The 19,131-nt window shown below is 43.3% G+C and overlaps 1 protein-coding gene across 2 annotated transcripts in view; it reads right to left on the reverse strand.

Moving 5' to 3' along the window:
- The window catches only part of RECQL (RecQ like helicase), a 162,671-nt gene that overhangs the window by 105,336 nt on the left and 38,204 nt on the right, over positions 1–19,131 (reverse strand). For both annotated transcript variants that reach the window (XM_069228534.1, XM_069228532.1), the window contains exons 2-4: positions 10,269–10,326; positions 9,992–10,186; positions 2,776–2,955 (exon numbers count right to left, since the gene is read on the reverse strand). In XM_069228534.1, the coding sequence (XP_069084635.1) occupies positions 2,776–2,955; positions 9,992–10,186; positions 10,269–10,284 (391 nt within the window). In that variant the 5' untranslated portion in view covers positions 10,285–10,326. The remainder of the gene's footprint in view (positions 1–2,775; positions 2,956–9,991; positions 10,187–10,268; positions 10,327–19,131) is intronic.

Raw genomic sequence — 19,131 nt, forward strand, 5'->3', positions numbered from 1 at the left:
ATGCTACTACTGGGCCTGCAGCACTGATTGTGCCACCCACATAAGTAGCCCTTTAAGAATGTTTCAAATCTGCCACTGCAGTGTCTGTGTGTGCAGTTTTGCACTGCCAATTCGACAGCACAAGTGTACCCACTTGCCAGGCCCAAACCTACCCTTTTTACTACATGTAAGTCACCCCTGAGGTAGGCCCTAGGTAGGCCCATGGGCAGGGTGCAGTGTATTTAAAACGTAGGACATATGCTAGTGTGCTTTATATGTCCTGATAGTGAAATACTGTCAAATTCGTTTTTCACTATTTCAAGGCTTATCTCTCTCAAAGGTTAACATGGGGATTGCCTTTAAATATCTTTTAAGTGCAGTTTTCCATTGGGAGCACAGGGGGATGTGGAGTTTGGGGTCTCTGAACTCACAATTTAAAAATACATCTTTTGGTAAAGTTTTTTTTTTTTTAGATTGTCGGTTTGAAAATGCCACTTTTAGAACGTGGGCATTTTCTTGCCTTTGCCTGCCTCTGGAATCCACATCTGGGTCAGATTGACAGTTGGTCTGTTTGTGAATTACTTCTAGACAGTGACCCAAAGGGTGCTGAGGTGTGTCCTGCATATCCTGATGAGTCTTCCTGGGCTAAAGTAGAGAGGGGGAGGGGCTGACACCTGCACCTGAAAGGGCTGTGTCTGTCCTCACACAATGCAGTCTCCAACCCCCTGGTGTGTGTCTGGGGGCAGGCCTGGATAAAGCAGGATCTTGTGAACAACGGAGAGAGTTTAACTTTTGACAAATTGTATCTTTGCTTGTCTATGTTTGATTTTGGTTGTTATGGTCATGTTTTACTGAGATAAATATTGGCTATTATTATAAACTGGTGTGAGTATTTTTGTGGTGTTGTCACTGTGTGTGTGCTGGTACAAATAATTTACACATTGCCTCTGAGATAAGCCTGGCTGCTTATGCCAAGCTACCAAGGGGCTGAGCAGGGGTTATGCGGTTATCTGTGCTGTCTATCTCCCTTACCCTGACTAGAGTGAGGGTCCCTACTTGGACAGGGTGTAAACTAACTGCCAACTAGAGACCCCATTCCAGAATGGTTTATTTAATTTGCACTCATCTAATCAGTACCCCATCGTAGCTGCATCATCGTGCCCCTCTCCATAAAGCTCCCCCAAGAGAAAACCACAGAAAATTGAGAAAGCTGCTTCTATTCATACCATTGTTAAACACCAGTGGTAGCACATTCATGTGAAGAACACACAGAATTACTAATCAGCATTCAATATTGGTCTCCAATCCAACTGAATTTCCCTACTTCATCATTGTATAAACTTTATTTTTTCACTGAATACCTTACCCAGCAGCTTGCAAGAAATAGATAATTTATTGAGGATACAACATTTTCTAACAGACTGTCTACCTTTAAGACTTTTATGATGCAATCAATGCCTTGGTTGCCAAGGTAAACAGGATTCATTATTATCTACTCCAGAGACTTCATTACAGTGGTCATCAAATGTGGATTACTTGAGAAATGCATACTGTACAATCCTCATTTCCATGGATTCTTCTTTCCACCTCTCTGGAAATACGTGCAGATCAACTGCAGCTGTAAAGCATGTATTTCCTGAGGGGGCAGAAAACATGTCAGGAGCTAGGTTACTGGTTACTTACTCCCTGCACATTAAACACCACATTCCAAATGTAGAATTTAATATTAAATCATTGAATATTTGCTTGTAGTTTTGACTCTTAGCTAAACATGATATTCCAATGTATTACAGCTTGTTCTGCAGTGAACCTATGTTTGATGTAATAAGTCATGTTTCACTTATTATTTGCCTTCAATCGAGCAGGGGTTGAGCATGAGGAGGGAATGGTTGAGAGGGAAAACTAGGCTAAGGGTGATGATAGGGGTGGGATGGAAGTTTATAAGAAGGGTAAGGAGGAACATGATGAGGATAACAATATGGAGAACAATATAAAGGGGGTTAATGATATGGAGGAAAAGGGGAGGGGGGATGAGGATCACGAGAACAATAATTAGAGGAGGTTCAGAAAGAAAATGAGGAACAGTACAAGAGGTACTGGAAAATGTGTGCAGAGGATGAACTTCATGATATCACAGAGTTGCCAACATGGTGCCAATGGGTGTCACTCAATATCAGCTAGCTTTGCACAGTATCTAGATGAAGAGCCAATATCACATAGTGTGTACACCAAGAAATGAAATCCCATGCAGAGGAGAGATTTCCAACTCATTGTGTTGGGGGCTCAGCATAGCAGACACTCAACAAGGGTTTTAAAACCTCTCCAACATGTCAGCGCCAGCCTCACAAGCCTCAGGGTGATGCACTCCAAGCTCCATCCTCTCTCCTTGTCCCTCTACCCTTCCACATTTTGGGCTCAAAGCCTCCTCCATGCCCCATCAAGGCCCCAAATCCTTTTCACACAGAAAAACTAATTTCAAAGTTGGCATGTCTGATATTGGATTATCGGTGATCAGGAATCAAGATGAGGTAAATTCAACCAATTTTAACAGGAGCCTAAAAAAATTATTCTGAAGGGGGGCTGAATATTGTGTCAGACAGCATCTCCATACCGAGAAGTCTGGAAACCTGTTTCCCAGCCTAACACAATGCAGTGATTTGCATTCAGCGCTATGTTGAAAGCCAATTACTTGACACAACTAAGATAGAGTGATCTGAAATGTGCATGGAAAGATTATGAAACATTAGGAAATGTACAATTAACCCACAAAATAGATATGTCTACTGTTTTACTTACCATCTGAACACACTGCAGGTAACTGGTAACACAAGCTCTTTCCCCCTCCAGTAGGCATCACTAGAAATATATCTTTCCCAGACATTGTTACATTGATTGATTCAAGTTGCAGTGAACGAAACTTGTCAAGTTTAAACACACTGTTCAAGGCATCTTTGACCTTTTGGGACCACGGAAAGTCTGTAATAAAATGTTAATTCAAAATATTAAAAATGTGCTCTACTGCTTTATTTGCAATGTAAGTCATGTATACTGCATTATTGGTCAACACTGATGATACATGTCTGTTAAATCACACAAATGAGTTTGCCATGTGGTAAAGAATCTCTTTACATCATCAACTGAGTGGATGATCAGTGACAATTGAAAACAATCTCAAATTAGAATGATGAAGAATAAAGCCAAATTGCAAATGGAACAACTAATATTTGAAATACCATGAACAGAAAGACATACTGTTTAATTCTATATCAAAATCTACCAAAATCTGATATAACAAGTTAGCTATAAGGACTTTACCTTTGTAAGCATAACAGTGAATATCCAAAGGGTTTTCAGTATAGAAAGGACACTGCTGCAAAACCTTACACCCCCCAAGGTAATCATAATCTTCCAAGGAACCTCTTTGGGATGCTAGGATTAGAGACCCAAACTCCCATCCTAGGTGTCCAATGAGAAATATCCCAATCTTTGAACAAGGAAATTCGAGCATGGGGAGAAGGAATGAGACATTACCTCCTGCCGCTCTACTAAGACTCAAAGGAAACCGCCCAACTTAATACACTGACCCGACACAGATATGTGGGCATTCAAGGGGACTAAAGTGGCTCTTACAGAACAAAACAAAATTACCACCTAGACTATGCTTCATTTTGCACACCCTTTGTGACTGAGCATGTACGTCTGTATATTTATTTAGTCATAATTGTACACTACAATCCTCTCTTTGGCACGATCACTCGGAGGTCAAACCTCCTCACCACTGACCTACATCCCGACAATGCAAAGTGCAGAATTTGACAACGTAAGAGTTAACATGGATTGATAACAATGTAGGCGAAACTGAGCCAAGGAGAACATGGCAGCCAGCTCAGCATGCCGGTCAGAAGCTCTGATAGATCAGGGAAGTCACATTATCATTCAGAACCAAAAGCCAGCATTTCAAAGGAAGGTTTTTTTTTATGATCGAGTTTTATTTTTAACTATGCTTTCATAGTAGTTAAATTGCTAAGATCTGGATGTGTCTGCAGCAGGAAAATGGACACTGGGTGAGTCTTCAGTGTGTGAATGATGATGATACTCTGCACCTAATAACTGACACTGCCATCAGCACGCATAGCTGGAAGAACCATCATCAGGAACAGAACAAGCAAAGGTTGTCAGTTGGAAGTTGGCCATGTAAGAGTAGCTTTCTTAATTACCACGCAGACTGTAAAGTACCTTAAGGGATCATCCAGTAAAGAAAAAAAGCTGTTCTCTTTATTGAGTCCTGCATCACTAACAAACACCAACAAAAAGCATTCTAGAATGTTGCTTTGTTCTATGACGCCCACTTGGTTTTGAGAAATATTGTGGCATTATTAATCAGGTGGCTCTTTATAGGTTCGGCCCTAGATGCACCAAAGGACTCAGAACCCGACTAAGCGGGGCAAGTGAGAATGGAATTACTGCACTGCCCAAATCATGTATGTTGTCCTTTTCAAGGATTTTTGAAATATCTTCCCAAAGTAGTTATATTCTATGACTAAGCATTCCTATCTAAATCACAAAAGGGAGTACGGGGTGTAACTATAAGTAGATTGATAGTGTGCCAGTTGCGACACTAGACCAATCTTGTACCTCGACTAAAGGTAAATTTTGGAGGGATTGCGGGGTGGTATGAGGTCTGTAGAGGGGGATTTCCTTTACGGACTAGGTGGTCTCACACACTATATAGTGTCATGCTTCATCATATGACCACCTAGCCCCACCCAGGTAGGACAATACCACCTGGGCGGACTCAACCTCACTGTTAAAAGAACAGGAGGGAGTGCGTAAATTAATTTGATTTCTGGAAAAAGGGGATCCAGCTATGCTATGGAGATAAAAACACCTACTCAGATACCCGGGTGAGTTTAATAGAAGGTTCTGTGTGGTGTGATTAAAAGAAGTGGGGAACCAGTGTGAGAACAATGACTCACAAGGTCACCTATCTAAAAGACGTAGCCGACATGTTTCTGCCCTTATGATTGAGCTATGGAGGGTCTCTGGGCATTCAGCAGGGCGTTGGATCCCTGTTGCAAATGCTTATTAAGCGCTGCAGAAATAATCACAGAAAAAAGGGGTGAGGAAGGGCCTACCTTAACCAAGGGAATACCTGGGGAGAACCTACAATAAATAAAATAATAAAAAAACAGACCAAAATTGACGGTGAGAAGATAATCCACAGCAAACCACAACACACGTGACAAATTTCATGCAGAACACAGGAGTACTGGTTGCAATTATAAATAACAGTCGCAGCAATGCTGGCTATGCAAGGCGAACGATAGGTAAGGGCAGACAAATCCTATAACACTGGAGGCTATTAGCCTCTGGTATCCTGGAGAGGGAGCGTCCCCTTATAGTCAGACTCTAGGGTTAAGAGGAAAAGAGCAGAAGGGGAGAACAAAGATGAAAAAATAGAACGGGGGTAGTCAAGAAATAGCCAAGAACAGGGTGAAAAACTGTAGAAATCTGAGAAGGAGGTCACTGGAGAGGGGAAAAAGGGGAGGAAAAAGGAAAAAAGCGGGAGGGGGCAGAGAGGGAGGGGGGAGAGAACAATGAAAGGAAAGAAGAAGAAAGAAAAGAAGAAGAAGAGAAAAGGGAGGAGGGAACAGAACCTGAGAAAAAGAAGAGAAAAAAGAGAAGGGAGAAAGGAGGCTTCTTATCAGTGTCTCCAACGATGGCCGACTCACTGCATCAAAGGTGGGCGCTCTCTGTTCACCTATACCGACCTCTCATTCAGGACCGCTTGGGTAAAGTGGCCTGATTGTCGGTAGCTGATATAGTGGTCTACATAGGGTGCAATGAGCTACAGCTGCTGGCAATCACCGTCGCAGCCCGGGGGCCGGAAGTCTTGCGAGCTGCCTACGTTTCTGTGAGCCAAGGCGGACTCCGGCCGCCCCGGGCGTGTCGGGGGCCGGAAATGGCCAATAGTGCAAGGGGGCGCCCGTGGGTGACGCTGCCCTCACGTACTGATCCTTCTGGGATCACCGGAGCCGCCTTGATCGGCGGCCGCGGCTGAGGGAAATCCCTTGATTGGGCGGTACCGACTCCCAATTTGTGAATGCGACTCGCAAATAGGAAGGGGTGTTCCCTTCCAATTTCGACCGCATCGCGATTCAGAGTTGCTTTGTGACCGCGAATGCAGTGTTTTGCAACCACATTTCGGTCGCAAAACATTCTTACATCCCAATGCAGGTCCCTATTAGGTAGGGACGCCTTAACACACCCATTCCTAATAACAAATCGCAAACCCATTTTGCGATTTGGTAATAGGTTTTCAAATGGCAGAATAAGATTTGTACTAAAAAAATAGTATTTTTGCAGTTGCAAACGACCCGATTCTGTGAATTGGGCCATTTGTGAGCACAAAAAACCTATGTACATCTGGCTCTTAGGGCCAGATGTACGAAGCCGTTTGCATGTCGCAAACTGCGTAAAACACAGTTTGCGGCATGCAAACGGCCGACCGCGATGCTCATTCACAAATTGCGAGTCGGTACCGACTCCCAATTTGTGAATGCGACTCGCAAATAGGAAGGGGTGTTCCCTTCCAATTTCGACCGCATCGCGATTCAGAGTTGCTTTGTGACCGCGAATGCAGTGTTGTGACCAACTCGCAGTTACCACCAGTGTCACACTGGTGATAACTCATTCGCAAAAGGGAAGGGGTCCCCATGGGACTCCTTCCCCTTTGTGAATGCCGAGAAAAATATTTTTTCAGAGTAGGCAGTGGTCCTATGGACCACTGCCTACTCTGAAAAAAACGAAACCAAATGGTTTCGGTTTAGTTTTCATTTTGCAGCTCGTTTTCCTTTAAGGAAAACGGGCTGCAAAATGAAAAAAAAAACTGCTTTATTGAAAAAGCAGTCACAGACATGGAGGTCTGCTGACTACAGCAGGCCACCATCCCTGTGAGTGCAAGGACTCGCTATGGGGTCGCAAACTGCGACCCACCTCATGAATATTGATGAGGTGGGTCTTTGCGACCCCATAGCGAGTCGCAGAAGGTGTCTGAGACACCTTTCTGCATCCAATTTTGCGACTTGCAAATTGAGAGTCGGTCAGACTCGCAATTTGCAAGTCTCAAAATTGGATATCGCTACATCTGGCCCTTAGTTCTCTAACAAAAATAAACTGTTTTTCTATTTGAAGTTTCTCATATGACAGTACATTTTCTGGTAACGGTAACAATACCCTTAAAACATAGCTTAAAATATATTAGCCATATGATTCGGATATTGTAATTTATAAAACATTGCTATAAGCAGCTTTAGAAAGCAAAATGTATTTTTTCCAGCTCAAGTGGTTAAAAAGTGTATTTAACAAAAGTGCATTTTTAACAAACAGATAAACTGAACATTGTGAAATTAAAACCAGTCAACAAATAGTTTTACAAATTTGCCTGCCGACCTTACAGTCAAGTGATTTGATGAGTTGAAAAACTCGAAATCCACTAAATTATAACCGGCCATTGCTTAACAGCAATACATCACAGGACATAAGTGAAAAAGTACGGACTATTAAGTAATTTCCTATTCAGTAGTCAGTTAACTCAAGCTCTCAACAAAAGCAGAATAACTTGATGAACCTGGAAATTAAACCTATATATATAAATATATAACATTACTCTGGGCAGGGCTCAAAGGTTTCGACCCTAAGGGTTAGAATATACTGATGGAGGCCATGGAACTGCAATGTGCTTATAATCAAGCAATTGATCTAAATATTACTTAGCAACAAAGTTAAAACCAGTAATTTAACAGATTATATCAATTTGCTGCAGTTAATATATCCAAATATATCAGACGTCCACTGCTCCAAATCAACTGTCAAGTTCCGTAATGGATATAATCAGTCAAACATGCCCACCTACAAGCTACGGGGACAAGAAGGGGAGAACCCGGAAACCGTGTCCATCGTAGATAGAGTGGCTATCTTAACAAGCTTTTGCAATGCAACGGGTCTCGGGTTTGCTCATGTTAGAGCTGATCGCGTTGTAAACTCCTAACCCGACTTTTCATCTATCGGCAAAAGTGCTTTTATGTACGTAACCCGAAAAAGTTAAATTAATTGTGTAAAGCGCTCGTCTTCTGCCAAGAGAAATCGCGCTAGGAAAATAGAGAAAAAGTAGTCCACGACTCGACAGAAAACAGCGAGCCTCGCATGTTTTTTCTGTACTTGGTCGCTGCGCTCAAGGAGGGCTAACCACCGGAAAAGGCATGACGTGTGCATGCCTTCTACTAATGAAAGCAAGCAGATTTTACTAGGCAAGCCCACACACCAATCAAACACAGTGACGTGACGTCGACAGGGCTCTGAGCCCTTTTCTAAGAACTAAAGCGTCTCGCTGTGATACGCATGCACGAGCGCATGCAACGCAGGCTCGACCCTAAAAAGGTGGTTAAGTATGGTTTTAGTGTCTCTATCTTAGCTCAAACAATCCCATCATTAGGTCTTATAAGAAAAGGCTCTTACAACTTCCCTTTTGAGGGTTCATAGGAAAGGTTTCGGAAAGATGACAGGTTTATAAGAGGTTAAAAAAATCCTATCTTGAAAGCAATGGACGGCTGAACAGCAGATGAGAGCCCATGGATACAATTCAAGATAATTTAAGATGTACAGCCACTGTGGCATATGTATCACACCGGGTGCATAGCTTAGAACGACAATAGAAAATTACACAAGAGCAGGCATTTAGAATAGATAAAAAAATATATAGGATTCATTATATATTCTGGACTCAGCTGGTCTTGTAAATTAGTAAATGTGGCTGAATTAATCTCTGTCAATCAATTTAAATTATGTTCACGGTACTAACACCTGCAAATTGGTTCGCAAATACAATCATACAGATATACCTCATTTTGATGAATCCGCATTTTAAATTGCTTTATTATTCAAACCTTTCTAAACTGACTTACACTAAACCACAGAATGAATCTATGTAATGGTACCTCTGGTTTCAAAAGTGTGTGTGTGTGTGTGTGTGTGTGTGTGCTATCACTTACCTCCTACTTAAAACATGCTAAATGCCTCCCAATGCAGGTGCTAATATCCAAATCGTTTAGAAGGTCAGTGTCTCCCATCTACATGCTATGTGATGTGATGTTATGTTATTGGTACTTACAAAGAAAATAACTTATCATTAGTAGGATCCTATGCTATAGCGCTGGATGCATTCTGGGACATACTCAATGCCAAATCTCATGATTATTATCTAAGGCACTTTGAGGTGATATGTTCTTAGTATTGTTTTCTGATTTATCTTTGGTTAGGACATAATGTCATGCTCAAAGATCTGTGGTTGTGTTAACCTGGTGTTGAAGAGCTGTACCAAAGACCTTTTACCAACTTGTCTCTGAGGATGTGACCTGTCCTTTGCCTAATGGTGGGAGCTGGTCAAGGCCTGGTGCTATGAAACTCTGACACACACTGTGTTGGGGGTTTGTATGATTTTCTGTCTGACGTCCTGAAGCATCTTGGGAGCAAGCTGGGCCAAAAAGAACACGTGTACTAGGCATGCTACTCTAAAATAGCATAAAAACCTTGGGCCAAAAGATTCATATGTGGCAATGAGCAGGATCTTTGAAGTCTTCCAACAGTGTGCCTACTGATGTGTTTTTTATAATTAAAATTAAATAGTATAATAGTACAATATAAGTTGTGATCCGTACAGCCAACAAGACAGCAAACCTTGTATGCTATTATGAAAGAAATTATTGGGAGTGCTTTTAATTATGAGGAGGCATATGTATTCTTCGAAGTCCTACAATCTGTCGTTGCTAATACCCATCTCTGCTGGGATTGCTGTTCTTCAACTTCAAAGCTAAGCCTCAGCAACATGAACATTTAAAGTCCAAACTCAAAAGCTTTGGCAGTCAAATATATTTCCCTAAATTTATCCACGCACAGAACCCTACTTCTTTCAGTAAGAAGAGTTAATCAAGAATAAACTGATTATCTTTCATACCTTCCTTGTTCCAGGTTTCTGCCAAGTCATTTCCCAAACTCGCTCCTTCCTCTGCATCTTCAGAAAGCTGCTTTATTTTCTTCTTCAGCACAGACTTATTCTGGAGAAGCACTTGCTGCCTTTCAAGTAGTTCTTGAACTTGGATTTCGACAGCCTGGAGCTCGCTGTTAATGGATTTGAGCTCCTGTTCCAGCTCTGCAAACAGTAAATATATTGAATTCAGTTCTGTAAGAAGCTATACACTAAACATGTTCTGCAAAGTATAAGTTTCACTGACCTGATACATCGGCCATCCTTGAAAGTAAGAGTTCTTTTCAAAGACTGAGTTATTCTACCTAAAAGTATAACAGATATGTTTCAGCCAGGACCTTAAAAAGTTCACGTATTGTTGACAGATATATGCCTATAAATAATTGTTTAAACAACCATATTTATTTATTTATTAATGGCAAATTAACAACACATGAAAGAAGGAAGCATGCAAGATTACAAATGCGAGAAATAAGAATAAGACAAAAACGAAGTCCACATCATAAGGAAAACAAAAAACGGGTCGCTAAATACAGAGATAATAATTGTTGAGATGTGTTAACATAAGCAGTATTTAATTTTTTTTTAGGATTGCCCGCTCCCCTTTGTACTGATCCTTCTTCAAATGTTTTGCCAAGTTCCTTAAAGAACAAGGTTTGCCAAACTTTCCTTAAACTGTTGGACAATGGTGTGCCACTAGTTTCCAACACACCATGCTTCCATACAAAGTATCATTCTTCCTGAGGTAATTTCCATCTGCATTATGTCACTGCCAGCAGCCTGACTGGGTACAATCTTCCTACTGTGGGGCAAGTGTGGGGATGAATCTACTCAAAATATGGTCTAACGGTTTAGCTGGCATCAAGCTTCTGCTTACCTACTGCACGGCTTTGCTTCTTAGCACCTTCTTTTTAACAAGATGTTCTTCCAGAGCCTGACAGGACATGTACTAGCCAACCCTCCTACCATGCCTTCAAACCCCCATGCACTATGTTCACCTCCTTATAAAGTGATATCTCTGCATACATCCATAACCGAACCAAATGATCAGCATCTTAATTTGGCTGTTACTGGATACTTTTTTGTTTTTTACTACGTATAGGTGCCAACAGCATGCCAGAATGTGGGTACTACAAGTTTACTAGTGGGGAAATCATTCACCTTGTGATGAGAACTGAAGATGGGACAAATCATTTGGGATCCAAATGATTGGAGGAAGAGATGGGTCTTCAGTTGTGTTCGGAAATATCGTATGTCAGTAACATCTTGGAGATGCAGTGGGAGAGACCTTTAAAAGAAGACTCGTAAGTGGTACAAATACATTCCCTCAAATCATTTTAATTTTGAGGAGGAGGGCCTTTGCTGCAACCAAGTTTGCATCTTCCATTGTGGCTTTTCCCTAACCTGCTGGCCCAATGATGAAAATAAGTGGATCCACGACACTGAATGGCAGAATTGTGCTTCAAATAATAGTTTGATACTTCCTGGTGTGCGCTTCAATCGAGCAGTGGCAATGAGACGGGCTGATGGCTCTGACAACTAGGGAAGGGTCTGCATTGCATTATCCAGATGCATGCTCAACAGATAGCTGTGTGACTGATCCCTCCAGTGAGCTGACAGATTGCAGTGCTCAATGAACTCAATCTCTTAACTTCGAACCCACCAAATCTTACATCAAACCACAAGAGTGGGGGCTATAAGCAAGTACTGTCAAGACTGAAGGATCTATGCAGGGACAAACAGTCAGACTCCCTTCCCTTACAAGAGCTGGCTGCAGTACTGGAAGAGTGGGTTGTTGCTGTAACTCTGAATGCAGAGACAGAGCTGCTTCTTCAGATACATCAATAAGAAATCAATGATAGCCAGTGTGTGCTGCAATACAGATGAAATCCGGAGCTTCACACACAATGAAAGGACATCGAAGGGGGCATTGGCTTCAACCGATTAATACTGTCTCAGTATGCTTCTTCCCCTACAGACACACAGCCAATGGTGGATCATATTTCTTATACCTTCAAGATACTGCCAGTGGTGTTGATAGCATCCTTTTCGCAGTGCACCCCATTGCCTGACATGCCCTGGTAAATCCATTCTGTTCTGGGAATTGAATGTGCAAAATTATCCTAATCCCAGGAATGATTGTAATCCGTTAAATTAGAGTTGTCCAGGTACTACCATGATCTTTGTCTCGGTGTGCTGCACAGAGGGCAAAAGCTGACTCAAGATTAGCAGTATACATATCTCTATTACCTTTAGAGGCGGGACTCACGCATATGTAGGATTGCCCTGCTCTCCTCAAAACAGCCTGATCATCCGATGAAGCCCAAACCATTGCAGAAGATCCTATTAGCAAAGGTATTTGTAGGAAAATCAAACATGGCTGCTCCAACCATCTCCATGGACAGACTGTCAGTCATACTGAAAACACTGTGGAGGTAGCTTACATCAATAAAAACAGCTAGTAGGATGGTCAAAGAAGACACTGCTTTGACAGCTGCTAAAGATGAACCTGGCAACCTTTCAAACATGGCATGGCTCAGCAGACAGAAGGATAGCAGGATAGCAGAAGTAGAGGACCACATAGACCGGATGCTCAAAGGACCCAAGAACTGTAGACAATAGAAAGAAAGAAAACCAACTTGAAAGGCATAAGCCACCGGAACAAAGTAACATTTTTTGGGGCTATACGGGACAACATGCATTTCTGGTGATATTTCACTGGAACTCGCCAAGCAGGTTTTGGAAATTGAAGTGTCAAACCACTAGACACCAGGGAATTTATTTTCCTTATGTTTTTGGGCAGCGACCCCCCCTTTAGGCAAGGGTCGCTGCCCCGGGGGCAATCATTTTTTATATGTTTTGCCCCCCCCGGGGCTAGATCGGCCATGTTTTTGGCTGATCTGGCACCCGGGGGGGTCGAAACCCACTAGGTGCCAGGGATTGTGTGGTGTGTCTGTGTGTGTTTTGTGTGTTTGGGGGCACCCCTTGGGCAAGGGTCACCCCCCCAAAGGGGGGAAATTTCGTATTGGCCATCTCTGCCACCCTTGGGGGCAGATGGGCCTATTTTTGTAGGGCCATCTGCCCCCAAGGAGGGCAGAAACCACCAATACGCCAGGGATTTTTTTTTTGTTCCCCTTATTTTGTTTTGTGCTGGGAGTGCCCCCTTTTGCCAAGGGTCACCCCCTAAAGGGGGCACAGATCTGTTGCCCATTTCTGCCAGGGATCCTGTGTGTGTTTTGTGTGAGGGCCCTTTGACAATGGTCGCCCCCCAAAGGGGGCACGTTAGTGATGGCCATTTCTGCCCACCTTGGAGGCAGATCGGCATATTCTTTTTAGGCCCATCTGCCCCCAAGGGGGGCAGAAGGCACCAAGATATCAGAGATTTTTATTTTGGTTCCCTTTTTTTTTTTGTGCTGGGGGCACTCCCGTTTGTCCCGTTTGCCCCCTTTGGCAAGGGTCACCCCCCCCCCCCCCAACAGGGTACAGAGCTGTTGGCCATTTCTGCCCATCTGCCTCCTAGTGGGGCAGAAGCCACTTAGGCACCAGGGACAATTTCTAAGTTCTTGGTGGCAGGGTGTTTGACAACTGGCGAAGTATTTGTATTTGTGATTCTAAGAGTTTATTTCTTCTTTTTTTTCGAGTTCAAAGCTTTTGCCTTTTGCTTCCTTTGCTGTGGATCATTGCGGATTTGGCAGTAGTTGTCCTGCGGTTTGCATAGTTGCATGTTTTAGGTAAGTGAAAACAATTTACTCCAAAGGAGTATTGTTGACATGCATGAATGACATGTTTGTAGGTGGTGTACTAAATGCAGTTTTGTGTTTGAAATTGTCCTTAGATTTGAGCACAATGATATTTGTGTTGTCATATGTCTAATTTGCTTTTTTCTTTTTAGTGGGATATCATTGGTGATTGCTGTGTCTGTGCAGAGTAGTTGCTGGTGAGTAGCTTTTTCAGGCAAGTGAGTGGTATAGTTTTTCAGTACATAACTCTTTGTGATAAAGCTACACTTCGTCTATTACTTATTTTAGTGCTAGTTGTTGTTGGCAATCCATTTGTTGTTAGTGAGGATCATGGGCAGCCGCAGAGTGACCGCTCAGCAGGTTGTTGGCATGCTCTTTGAGTCGTCTTCAGACCATGATTACGAGACTGACTCTGCATCTGAGGCAGAGGAGGAAGTGAGAGATTCTGGCAGTGAGTTTTCTGTCCGAGAGGGTTCTTCTGATGAGGAAGCTACTCTCAGTGCAGATGAAGGGCCTGTTTTAGAGGAGGACATTGATGTGCCAAGAGTGCAGCTGCCTGGGGCTGAAGGGTTTCCCATTAGAAGACCTGTCACCTGGATTGCCCCAAACATGGAGCAGCCACAGTTACCTGCATTTACTGGTCTCCCAGGGTGTAGAATCAATACGGAAAACTTTTTGCCTGTCCATTGCTTTCACTTGTTTATGGACGATGTATTTTTGGAAGAGATTGTGGAGAAGACTAATTTGTATGCAGAGCAATATTTGAGGGACAATGCTGCCAGACATGCCTCAGTCTAGAGCTACTCAGTGGGTTCCTACATATCTGGAAAAGATGAAAAAGTTTTTAGGTTTGACTTGATCAGGAAGCCGTCACTGGCTTCATATTGTTCTACTAGTCCCTTGATGGCAACGGCTATATTTCCTGCAACTATGACACGTAATCGCTATTTGCTTCTTCTTCGTATGCTGCATTTTGTAGACTTGCCACGAGATCACCCTGATTGTGACCGTCTTTTTAAGATTAGGCCTGTCCTTGATCATTTTGTAGATCGGTTTTCAGAGGTCTATGTTCGAGGCAAAGAGATAAGTGTGCACGAGTCTTTGGTCCTTTTCAAAGGGTGTTTAGTTTTTAAGCAGTACATTCCTAGTAAGAGGGCACGGTATGGGATTAAATTGTATATGCTGTCAGAAAGCAGTACAGGATATGTGTATGATTTCCGGGTCTACACTGGTAGGGATTCCAGTATTGACCCTCCTGGTTGTCCGGCCACTTTTGGAGTTAGCGAACAAATTGTGTGGGAACTTGGTAGACGACTATTTAACAAAGGTCACCATTTGTACGTAGATAATTTCTACACTGGAGTGCAGTTGTTCAAGGAGTTGTTTAGAGTGGACACCGTTGCTTGTGGCACAATCCGTTCTAACCGGAAAGGCTATCCAAGGGAGCTTGTCTGTAAAAAACTTGAGAGGGGACAGTGCAGTGCCTTGCGGAATAATAAGCTGCTAGCTCTGAAATTTTCGGACAGGAGGGATGTGTACATGCTATCTACCATCCATGATGAGAGTACTTCCCCTGTGACTGCTTGGGGTCAGGTTGCGGACGTGCGCAAACCTGTATGCATTTTGGACTACAATAGGCACATGGGTAGTGTTGATAGAGTAGATCAGAGGTTAGAACCTTACACTGCTTTTCGTAAGTCTTACGTATGGTATAAAAAGTTGGCCCTACATTTATTTCATTTGGCAACTTTTAGTGCTTTTATTGTGTTCAAGGATTGTTCACCTGAGTCAAGGATGACATTTGTTAAATTTCAGAGGTCAGTGATAGAGAGCCTTATTGTGGTGGAACAGGTAAGAGTTCCTAGAGTAGAAGTGGTGGAGGATGTGGCTAGATTGAAAGATCAGCACTTTCCAGATCACTTTCCTCCCACTCCGAAAAAAGACTTGCCCACAAAGAAATGTATAGTATGTGCCAGGAGAGTAATCCGGATGTACTGCCCTGATTGCCCTTCAAAGCCTGGGCTGTGTGTGCCAGGCTGTTTTAGAAGTTACCACACCAAGAAAAACTTTTGGGAAATACTGTGATTGTAAACTGCCTATTTTATATTTTCATATGTTCAGTTTCACGGTTGGCATTACTGTCGTATTTAGTTAGAGCTTTTGTGTTTGTAGTTTTGTACTTATTTTATAATTAGTTAGTGGTTTCTTTGTTGTTTATAAACAAAAAAAAAAGTGATTGCGGTGTGCGTGGGGTGGCGCTTGGCTGGAGGTGTGCATGGGGTGGCGCTTGGCTGGCGGTGTGCATGGGGTGGCGCTTGGCTGGCGGTGTGCGTGGGGTGGCGCTTGGCTGGCGGAGTGCGTGGGGTGGCGCTTGGCTGGCGGTGTGCGTGGGGTGGCGCTTGGCTGGCGGAGTGCGTGGGGTGGCGCTTGGCTGGCGGAGTGCGTGGGGTGGTGCTTGGCTGGCGGAGTGCGTGGGGTGGCGCTTGGCTGGCGGTGTGCTTGGGGTGGCACTTGGCTGGCGGTGCGCTTGGGGTGGCACTTGGCTGGCGCTATGGGTGGGGTGGCGCTTGGCTGGCGGTGTGCTTGGGGTGGTGCTTGGCTGGCGGCGTGCGCAGGGTGTCGCTTGGCTGGCGATGCCAGCCAAACGCCAGTCCACACACTCATCAGCTGGTGTGATTGCTGTATCAAGCATGTGGGCGTATGAAAGTGATGGGCCCTTGAGTGGCGCTGTCTGTCGATGCGAGTGTTGTAATGTGCTGGGCCCTTGGCTGGAGGCGTGAATAGTCTTGTGCATGTCATGTATGAAAGGTGTGTGAATGGACTGTAAAGCGCTTGGTGCCTTGCCGTGGCTTTACAGCCCACAAGTCATCGGTTCAGTTATTTGGCCTTTCAGTTATTAACAGTGCATTTCACTTTTGTGAAATCTCTTGTTAATAAACTTTGATCTACTAAACCATCATTCACCCTCGTGCCAAATCCAACCAGTATGTGTGGTAAAAATTAAAAAACCTGCTCCGCTGTAATCGGGCGTCGCAGCACAGTTGTGACACGCTAGATGTCTAAGGTGGGACCCCGATGATGAAGCATGCCACCAACTTGCTTGGTGGGTGAGGAGTCCTTTTCACATAACCTAAGTGTGTTTCTTTTCACAATTTTAGTGTTTGGCACATCGCAGATGTATGTGGAAACATCCAAATGATATACTACAAAACTACCTGTGTTTGGGGGGGAGGAGGCACCTATGTTTTTGGTCCTGGGTGCGGCCTTCATCTAGGGAAGCCTACCAAACCCAGACATTTTTTAAAACTAGACACCCCAAGGAGTCCAGGGAAGTGTGGCTTGCGTGGATCCCCCAATATTTTGTTATCCAGACTCCTCTGCAAACCTCAAAATTTGCTTTAAAAAGCATATTTTCCTGACTTTTCTTTGTACGATCACCGCTCCAGCACAAAATTCCTCTTCCCCAGCGTTCCCCTCAGTCTCCCAAGTAAAATGACACCTCACTTGTGTGGGTCCCCAAAGCAGAGTCAGCCTAAAGATGTATAAAAGAAGAATATGTGCTTATCAACTCGCTGTGCTATCCCCATAATCTCTACAAGTTTGTGGCCTTTTTCTGTTGGAGGCACCTGGCTCACCCACACAAGTGAGGTATCATTTTTATCGGGAGACTTGGGAGAACTCTGGGTGGAAGGAAATTTGTGGCGCCTCTCAGATTCCAGAACTTTCTGTCACCGAAATGTGAGGATTTTTTTTTTTTTTAGCCAAATTTTGAGGTTTGCAAAGGATTCTGGGTAACAAAACCTGGTGAGACCCCATCTTGGATTACCCTAGGTCTCTAGTTTTCAAAAATGAACAGGTTTGGTAGGTTTCCCTAGGTGCCGGCTGAGCTAGAGGCCAAAATCTACAGGTAGACACTTTGCAAAAAACACCTCTGTTTTCTGTAGAAAAATGTGATGTGTCCACGTTGTCTTTTGGGGCATTTCCTGTCACAGGCGCTAGGCCTACCCACACAAGTGAGGTATCATTTTTATCAGGAGACTTGGGGGAACGCTGGGTGGAAGGAAATTTGTGGCTCCTCTCAGATTCCAGAACTTTCTGTCACCGAAATGTGAGGAAAACGTGTTTTTTTTTGCCAAATCTTGAGGTTTGCGAAGGATTCTGGGTAACAGAACCTGGTGAGAGCCCGCACAGGTTTGGTAGGTTTCCCTAGGTGCCGGCTGAGCTAGAGGCCAAAATCCAAAGGTAGGCACTTTGCAAAAAACACCTCTGGTTTCTGTCGAAAAATGTGATGTGTCGACATTGTGTTTTGGGGCATTTCCTGTTGCGGGTGCTAGGCCTACCCACACAAGTGAGGTACCATTTTTATCGGGAGACTTGGGGGAACTTAGAACAGCAAAACAAGTGTTATTGCCCCTTGTCTTTCTCTACATTTTTTCCTTCCAAATATGAGAGAGTGTGTAAAAAAGATGTCTATTTAAGAAATGCCCTGTAATTCACATGCTAGTATGCGCACCCCGGAATTCAGAGATGTTCAAATAACCACTGCTCCTCAACACCTTATCTTGTGCCCATTTTGGAAATACAAAGGTTTTCTTGATAGCTATTTTTCACTCTTTATATTTCAGCAAATGAATTGCTGTATACCCGGTATAGAATGAAAACTCACTGCAGGGTGCAGCTCATTTATTGGCTCTGGGTACCTAGGGTTCTTGATGAACCTACAAGCCCTATATATCCCCGCCACCAGAAGAGTCCAGCAGACGGAATGGTATATTGCGTTCAAAAATCTGACATTGCAGGAAAAAGTTACAGAGTAAAACGGAGAGAAAAATTGCTGTTTTTTTACCTCAATTTCAATATATTTTTATTTCAGTTGTTATTTTCTGTAGGAAACCCTTGTAGGATCTATACAAATTACCCCTTGCTGAATTCAGAATTTTGTCTACTTTTCGGAAATGTTTAGGTTTCTGGGATCCAGCATTGGTTTCATGCCCATTTCTGTCACTGACTGGAAGGAGGCTGAAAACACACAAAAATCGTAAAAATGGGGTATGTCCCAGTAAAATGCCAAAATTGTGTTGAAAAATTGGGTTTTCTGATTCAAGTCTGCCTTTTCCTGAAAGCTGGGAAGCTGGTGATTTTAGCACCAGAAACCCTTTGTTGATGCCATTTTCAGGGGAAAAACCACAAGCCTTCTTCTGCAGCCCCTTTTCCCATTTTTTTTTTTTTAAACGAAATTTTCACTGTATTTTGGCTACTTTTTTGGCCTCCTTCAGGGGAACCCACAAAGTTTGGGTACCTCTAGAATCCCTAGGATGTTGGTAAAAAAAGGACGCAAATTTGGCATGGGTAGCTTATGTGGACAAAACG

This window comes from Pleurodeles waltl, chromosome 4_1 (assembly GCF_031143425.1).
Source record: "Pleurodeles waltl isolate 20211129_DDA chromosome 4_1, aPleWal1.hap1.20221129, whole genome shotgun sequence".
Classification (NCBI taxonomy): Eukaryota; Metazoa; Chordata; class Amphibia; order Caudata; family Salamandridae; genus Pleurodeles; species Pleurodeles waltl.